The sequence below is a fragment of the Triticum urartu genome, chromosome 1A, assembly GCF_056163025.1.
Source record: "Triticum urartu cultivar PI428250 chromosome 1A, HENAU_Tu73, whole genome shotgun sequence".
Classification (NCBI taxonomy): Eukaryota; Viridiplantae; Streptophyta; class Magnoliopsida; order Poales; family Poaceae; genus Triticum; species Triticum urartu.
In genome coordinates this window covers 54190308-54197727 of record NC_141873.1, presented here as the reverse complement: position 1 = coordinate 54197727, position 7420 = coordinate 54190308, and the positions used below count along the sequence as shown (strand labels likewise).

Below are 7420 nucleotides of genomic sequence, written 5' to 3'. Positions count from 1 at the left end.
ACTGTTAGAAACATCAGATTTCAAAATTCAGATGAAAGGACTCCTGCACACTGGGCGTTCCGTCCGGTACTGACCTCCCCAACGACGCCAAAGCTGTCTTAGCCTGAATATAGACACACACGGGAGGGGAGGACTAGGGCACATATGGCACCAAACCTGCAAGGGCCAAGGGGGATCATACCATAGAGAGTTTTAGAGAACCGCGGGGGCGAGCAGCACCAATGGACGTGCCATGGGAGGACCCTTGATGCACAGATTGTTGGCAATAAGCCATGCCCGAGCGATGACGACTGGTCTATGCAGAGCGTGTGTGTGTGCGTGCATGTGTGCGCATGTGCGTGGTGTGATGGTACGTGAGAGCTAAGTGGTTAGAGGAGTGTGGGAAGCGGCCGCGATGCGCGCGTCATTGGGCATGCAGATCATGCATGTTGCCCAGCGAAAGCGTAGGGGCTGCGTTTCCCGTTGGCTACAAAACGGGATGCTCTCGGGATTGTTATGGGGTGGTGTGGTGTGAGCAAGAGTTAGAGCTCTGGTGGAAACACAATGTACGAGCAGCGGGCTGTACGAGCAGCGGGCGTTCATCCCCAGGAATCCATCTATGTCCACCGTGCCCTCCCCTACTTCTTTCTTTCTTCTTCCTTGGTTTGAGCCAGAGAGAGAGAGAGAGAGCAAGAGTTAGTCTAGGGCTGCAACAACAATTGGTATTCAGAGCCACAAGGTTCAAGGGGCGGCCGTGGCGCGCGACGAGTGCGTGGCGACGGCGACGCACGGCGAGTCCGCGGCTGTGCGGTGTGATGTCGTGCGCGCGAAGAGCATGGTGGTCGCGGAGACGAGGAGGTCGCGGAGGACCTGCGTGGTGGCGCAGAGGTCGCGGTGGCTCGGCGCGACAACCGTGGAGGCGCTTGACACCGAGCTGCGGCTGCGTGGTGGCGCAGAGGCTGCGGTTGCACGACGTGACGGCATGGAGGTGGTGCGCTGCGGTTGAGGCCGTAGCGGTGCAGGGCAATAAGCCGCGGCGGCGAGCCGGGCGCGACCGGTGCGTGTTATGGGGGCGCACTGGACGCGTCGGGCGCGTCGGGACCGCGGGCGCGCGTACGAGCGTGCAGTTGACGTTGGGAGGAGGCGTATGTCGCCGTGGTGCTCGAGTCCATGCTCGAGTTCGGCTACATCCTTCCGGCGTTTGTCGTTGGCGGCTGCCATGACGGACGCGGAGGCGGCACATGGTGAGCGTCTGGTGCGGTCGGGCGCGTCGGGTGCACGCGGGACGTGCGGGACACATTGGTGCGGTCGGGCTCGTCGGGCGCGTTGGGTGCGCGCGGGACGTGCGGGGCGTAAAGGGACGCCAGGCGTGTGTCGCCGACGGAGAAGGAGCTCGGCGTATGTCGCCGGGATCGTGACGGAGCACGGTGCGACCGGTGTCGATGCGCCGGGTCGGGTCCGCGGGCTGGGTCACGACTGTGACAACGACAATGACAAGAGCCACAACAACTCCAACGATGACAAAGTCATGGCTCAGGGGGTGAGTGTTGGCAATAAGCCATGTCCGAGTAATGACGATTGGCGTCGGATGCGCCAGGTGCGGTCTATGCAGGGCGTGTGTGTGTATAGTGTGTGTGTGCGTGCATGTGTCCGCATGTGCGTGGTGTGGTGGTATGTGAGAGCTAGGTGGTTAGAGGAGCGTGGGAAGCGGCCGCGGTGCGCGCGTCGTTGGGCATGTAGATCATGCATGTTGCCCAGCGAAAGCGTAGGGGCTGCGCTTCCCGTTGGCTACAAAACGGAATGCTCTCGGGATTGTTATGGGGTGGTGTGGTGTCAGCAAGAGTTAGAGCTCTGGTGGAAACATAATGTACGAGCAGCGGGCTGTACGAGCAGCGGGCGTTCGTCCCCAGGAATCCATCTATGTCCACCGTGTCCTCCCCTACTTCTTTCTTTCTTCTTCCTTGGTTTGAGCAAGAGAGAGAAAGCAAGAGTTAGTATTGGGCTGCAACAACACAGATCGGCTCCCACTTGCAGACCTGCTGCACCTGTAGCCAAGGAAAAAACAAACGTCAATTTTTCTAGGGGAGAGAGGTCGATCGGTTTGTGTTTATTTCCGAGGGAGGGAGAGAGGCATCCACAATTTATGGCTGGAAAGTGAAAATGAAGAGAAGGCAGGTGGACAGTCGGTTCTGCACATTGGTAACAGAACGCTGCATGTAAAGAGTCGCTGATGTGGCAGAAGGTGGCACATGTGGGGCATACATGTTGAGGCCGATATGCTGCATGTCAAGATATATAGATTAGTGGGGGTGGATCTCTTAGTTATATAGGATAACATCTCAAATCCACGGTAATTAGTTTTATATTGATTAACAGCTATACATGGGCAAAAAATGTACAATTGTGGTCTACATGCGTCCTGTCCATCTATGTGACGAAGACCCCTGAAAAAACCTATTTTTGAAAAAAAATTCTATTGACAATGTAGCAGTAATTTGACAACTAAAAAATGAGCAAGGTCAAACAAAAAATGGTCGGTTTCTATGGTGCCTGTCTTGATTTTATGATCAGCGGTCCATGCATGTTGTCATGATCCTATATTAATTTATCACTACGATCTTTCGAGATTTTCTCTTTTCTATAGTCACTACTAATTACATGGATTAATGATATCTGTCGTTAGAGTCATTGTTGCTCTTTTTATACCCTTAACTCACAGACTTCGTTTCGCATTCTATCCTTACGAGTTTTCCTCGCCTTCGTTGATCCTAACTAGTAAATCCAAGCCTTAGACACTAGTGGGTAATCTTTGTCAAGCCGAGTGACACCAGGGGGCCATGAACGTCAAGTACCCTAAGGGGTTTGTCAAGAAGGTGAAGCAGGCGGTCGTGGCGTCGGCGGTGGAAGGGGTGAAGTACAGGAGTGTAGTAGGAACCACGCGCTGGCTACCGGTGGGCAAGTCATGGACGGCTGCGGGGAGTGGATGCCATTGGGGGACCTGAACCCCACCGACGCATCGTCATACAAGTGGCGGCATGTGGCTGCCACTACAGCTTGCACCGCGAGATGATGATGGAGTGGTCGCCGCTGCCACCACCCATGGCGGCGATTGTGCTCCATGGCCAGCCGTAGCGCAGGGAGGAGCAGACACCGGAGGACCGGCTCCCAGTTGCCGACTCTGACACCAACTCGGATGGCACGGAGTATGATTCGGATGCCACGGAGTATGATGACGAGCTCCGTCTCCCCACCACATCAGCCTCCACCTGTGTATCCTCCGGCGCCGATGGCATAGCAGCTGCCTGCATACATCTCTTCTCCATGACACAGCCGCCCGCCGGGGGCACTACAGATCCAGAGGCTCCCCACCCAGCTCTCGACGGCGACGGCGCCACCGCCCCATGGGGTTCTGTCGGCGAGGAAGTGGTCCCGCACCATGTTCACTGCCTACCAGAAGATGCGCATGTAGGAGCTGTCAAAGCACCTAGGGTGGCGCCTGCAGAAGCGCAATAAGGACATCATCGAAGCGAGGTGCCATGACATTGGCATCAGTAAGGACGTCTTCACGAACTGGAGGCACAACAATAAGCGCAAGTAACCCAACGGCCACAACGCCTCCTATGCATTCTCCTCTGCTGTCGGACCTTCCGTCTCCTCCCAGCACCGTCACACACCAGTGTTAGACGTTTTTCGTCTACCATGGGACATTTTTCAGCTACCATGACAAGCTTTTTTATGTCAGCATTTTTTGCAGTTAGGCTCAACTACTATGACGGTTCTTGCCATGGGCAACAACAGCGGTGACCTCTCTGTCATCACCTTGTGGTGGAAGTTGTGGTGTCATCCGCATGTCGTGCACTTGTATGACGACGCGTTAGTGGGGTTGAGGTCCTCCAACGGTATTCACTCCCCGCAGCCGTCCACGACGTGCCCACCACTAGTCAGCGCATGATTCCTGCCGCACTCCTTGTACTTCACCCCTTCCACTGTCAACGCAACGGCCGCCTGCGTCACCTTCTTGACGAAGCCATTGCGGTACTTGACATCCATGGTCTCCGTGGTGTCACTCAGCTTGACAAATATTACCCAGTTGTGTCTAAGGCTAGGATTTGCTAGTAAATATCAACAAAGGCGAGGAAAACTCGTAAGGATAGGATGTGAAACGAAATCTGTGAGGTTAGACTATAAAAAGAGCATCAACAACTCTGAAGATAGATATTATTAATCCCTATAATTAGTAGTGACTATAGAAAAGAGAAAAATCTCCAAAGATCATAGCGATAAATTAATATTGGATCATGACAACATGCATGGACCGTTGATCTTAAAATCATGACAGGAACCACAGAAACCCAACCATTTTTTGTTGACCTGGGTCATTTTTTTAGTTGCCAAATTACTGCTACATCATAAATTGATTATTTTTGTCAAAGAAAAGAGATTTTTTTAAGGGTTCATTGTCATATAGATGGACAAGACGCGTGTAGACCACCATTGTACATTTTTGGCCCATGTATAGTTGTTAATCAATACCAAAATAATTACCCTTGATTTGGCATATTATTCTTATAAATTTTACCAACTATAGCTTTTGCTAAAAAACCAACTATAGCTAACCTCAAAGATGTAAATCCAAACAACTAAAAAAATATGTATCTAGCTATTAAAAATATCAAACACTAGTGTCAGATTTTGCTTATAACCCTCTGAGATTCATAAACATGCATATAAATCATCCTGTTTTTTAGCAGTTCTAACCAAAAATGATAAATCTCAATCATGTTCATAACATAGCTATTCTCGACGAGGCATACCAAATCCCACTAACGCCATACAGCGAGAAATTTTACTCGTTAATCGGAAATATACCGATAATGAAACTTTCAATGATGTCTAGAAGACCCAGGCAATGGTAATGCCTTACCATCTTTCTGAAAATCTTTCTTAATTTACCATGATGAAGAATTTTGAATATCCCTCCTCGCTCATTGTAACAGACCACCGAATAGCTAAGCCAACCACCGGATATAATGTTGCGCAACTCGGTCTTAGGGATTGTCGTTGCCGAGAAGGCTCTTGCAATTGTTTTCATCACTACTGGTACTAGCAATGCCAACTCATCGAGGAGAAAAATCATAGGAAACATGATGTATCGTTCTAATTCAACTATCTTTTTAGCCAAGCTTGCAATATCATGACATGTTTTCAATTCTTCTCGTATGAATAATGAATAGCTCAAGGTTATCTTCTATAGGTTCACGTTCATACTAAGAGAAATACTCTTGATAAATCTATGTGAGTCTCAAGCTTTTTCACATTGAACCTAGAAAATGAGTCTCTAGGGTCAAGACAAGAGAAGTTCTAGAGCAACTTTGAAGATACCTCATTAAAATGATGATCAACCTTTGTGGCGATGGAGTCTATAACATCATAGAAGGTGTCCACGTGGAAAAAATGATCAATAGTGACATTGTTTGTCCCACCTTTTCTTGATTTTCCCCCGTTTAAGAAAGATGGCATCCATATTTAGTATCCGAATGCCATTTTTGGTGCAAAAGGCTTCGACATCTTAAAATAGTGGAGCCCAACCATCATTTCTTCAGTTAATCAAATGTGTTCCCATATTTGTAACCAAACACATTGCCTAGAATGAAACAATTACAATTTTAGATGCATCTATGTTTACATGAACAAAGTATCAAGCAAACTGGATACATATAACATAATCCATCACATACCTGAACAACTTGTGTTGATTGTAATCTACGGAAATAGCAAGATGCCTAGTTGGGAGCAACAGAACATCAATATGCATGTTGTTAAAATGTATGAAAGGGATATGCATTTATAGTTGCTTTAACATGCTAAAATTTTCATATAAGGTTCAGGTTCATAGGCATCATGGTTAATTTAATATGATTTATGGAAAATGCAATGTTTTGCTAAGTTTTAGGGACTTCGGGAAAATCTGGGATTTGCAAAACAGTAACATTATGATGCTGAATTGAGATGCACTAAACGTTAAGTAAAACAATTTTAGTATTTATGAATAATACATGTACATGCATTAGGCATTGCAATGTTCATTTTACTTCATAGGCACAAATTCATAGGATGCATTTATTAATTACTATTATTTTTACAAAATGGAACTTTCTGTTAACATGAATGTATTTATACCATGATAGCCACTTAAGAGGAAGAAATAGACATCCTAAAGAAACTTGACATGGCATCCATGGGCATCGCATTAAAATAAACATTGCATAGTGCAAAACACCTTAAGGAATCATATGCATATGAGTTATGGATTGGTGGCCAGGATCAACATAAGTTTGAATGTTTTAACAATTTTCTGCAGAATATGACATGATGCAATTTTGCAACAGAGATTACAACATGTAGATGAATCCTATCAAGGATGCAAATGCAACCATCATTAAGCCCACAAAGAGTAGATCACTTTTCATAGAAAGATCATTTCCATCGGACAAACAAGTACAAAGTTACCATCATCACAAAATGCAATCTGATGTGAAAATTTTGAGGACAAGCAAAAATTCGACCTCGCAAGAAAACTAGGATGAAGCAGTTCCAGATGTTGTTTGGTGGGAAGGCTTGGCGGATCCTCAGACGAGGGCGTACCGGCGGGCGAAGCAGAGGCCATGGCAATGGTTCGGTGCGCCGACGGGGTCGACGAACAGCAGGGGAGCAGCGCAGGCGGGCAGATCGGGCCGGATCCGGCCGCGGGAGGGGTCGTGGCCACCGGATCTGGCCCAAGGCGGCGGCGAGGTGAGGTGGCGGCCTAAGCTCCGAGCTTGGGCGGCGTCCATGGCACCTGTCCATGGCGGCAGCAGAGAGAGAGGGTTAGAGTGCAAAGTGAGAGAGATGGAGGAGAAAGGCGAGGAGGCGGTGAGGTTGACCTGTTCCATCTGCAGTCTCTGGCAGCTCATCGGTCGATAGGAGATCCCACGCGAGGGCGAGTAGGCGGCATGGTGAGGGGAGCTCGGGCGCGAGCGGCGGAGGCGACCACTAATGGTAGTGGCGTGTGAGCTGGATCGGGCCCCGATGGGTTCAGGCGGGTCCATGATGGGCTCACAGGGCCACGGTGGCTAGAGGATGGAGAAGGTGGACAAGTGGCGGCGGTGGAGAGGCTGCACATGGAAAATGTGGAAGAGGGGTAGGGTTGCAAATTAGGTAGGGTAGGAGTTGCTTAAATAGGCAGAGATGGCGAGGGTTGAGGGTTTTGGGGGGGGTTTTTGGATCCCTCCGATCACAATTGGAAGGCTCTGGAGCGGAGGGTGGTTAGGGTAGGTTTAGGTGGGCTATCTAGAATTGCTGGGCCGAGATGAGAGGGAAGTCGGGTAGCCCGGAAACAAGTTTTGTTACGAAAATGAATTTCGAATGCGACGAAATTTGGCAGGTGGTCTACATACATAAT

General features: G+C 49.0%; 1 protein-coding gene and 1 pseudogene across 2 annotated transcripts; one reads left to right on the top strand and one right to left on the bottom strand.

Annotated features, from left to right (window-relative positions):
- Positions 1 to 2811: 2811 nt before the first annotated feature.
- Positions 2812 to 7157, bottom strand: LOC147989945 (uncharacterized). Of its 2 annotated transcripts, XR_015618328.1 has the most exons (4): positions 6625 to 7157; positions 5718 to 5762; positions 5362 to 5623; positions 2812 to 4091 (listed from the first exon to the last, which is right to left on the bottom strand). XR_015618328.1 is itself a non-coding variant. In XM_087546550.1 (3 exons), the coding sequence occupies exons 1-3, from the start codon at positions 7065 to 7067 to the stop codon at positions 5587 to 5589; spliced, it is 525 nt and encodes a 174-aa protein (XP_087402676.1). In that variant the 5' UTR covers positions 7068 to 7157; the 3' UTR covers positions 5200 to 5586. The 2 variants fall into 2 exon arrangements, 1 of the variants encoding a protein (XP_087402676.1); XM_087546550.1 differs by lacking the exon at positions 2812 to 4091 and having other exon boundaries at positions 5200 to 5623.
- LOC125553087 (zinc-finger homeodomain protein 9-like) lies at positions 2817 to 3703 on the top strand (annotated as a pseudogene).
- Positions 7158 to 7420: the final 263 nt, after the last annotated feature.

Excerpts from the sequence above, each read along its gene's own strand:
- LOC147989945 (XM_087546550.1), bottom strand. The coding sequence starts at position 7,067 with ATGGACCCGCCTGAACCCATCGGGGCCCGATCCAGCTCACACGCCACT. Across the intron at positions 5,763-6,624 it reads GGCCTCTGCTTCGCCCGCCG|GCATCTTGCTATTTCCGTAG; the intron begins GTACGCCCTCGT and ends GCTCCCAACTAG. Across the intron at positions 5,624-5,717 it reads AATCAACACAAGTTGTTCAG|GCAATGTGTTTGGTTACAAA; the intron begins GTATGTGATGGA and ends GTTTCATTCTAG.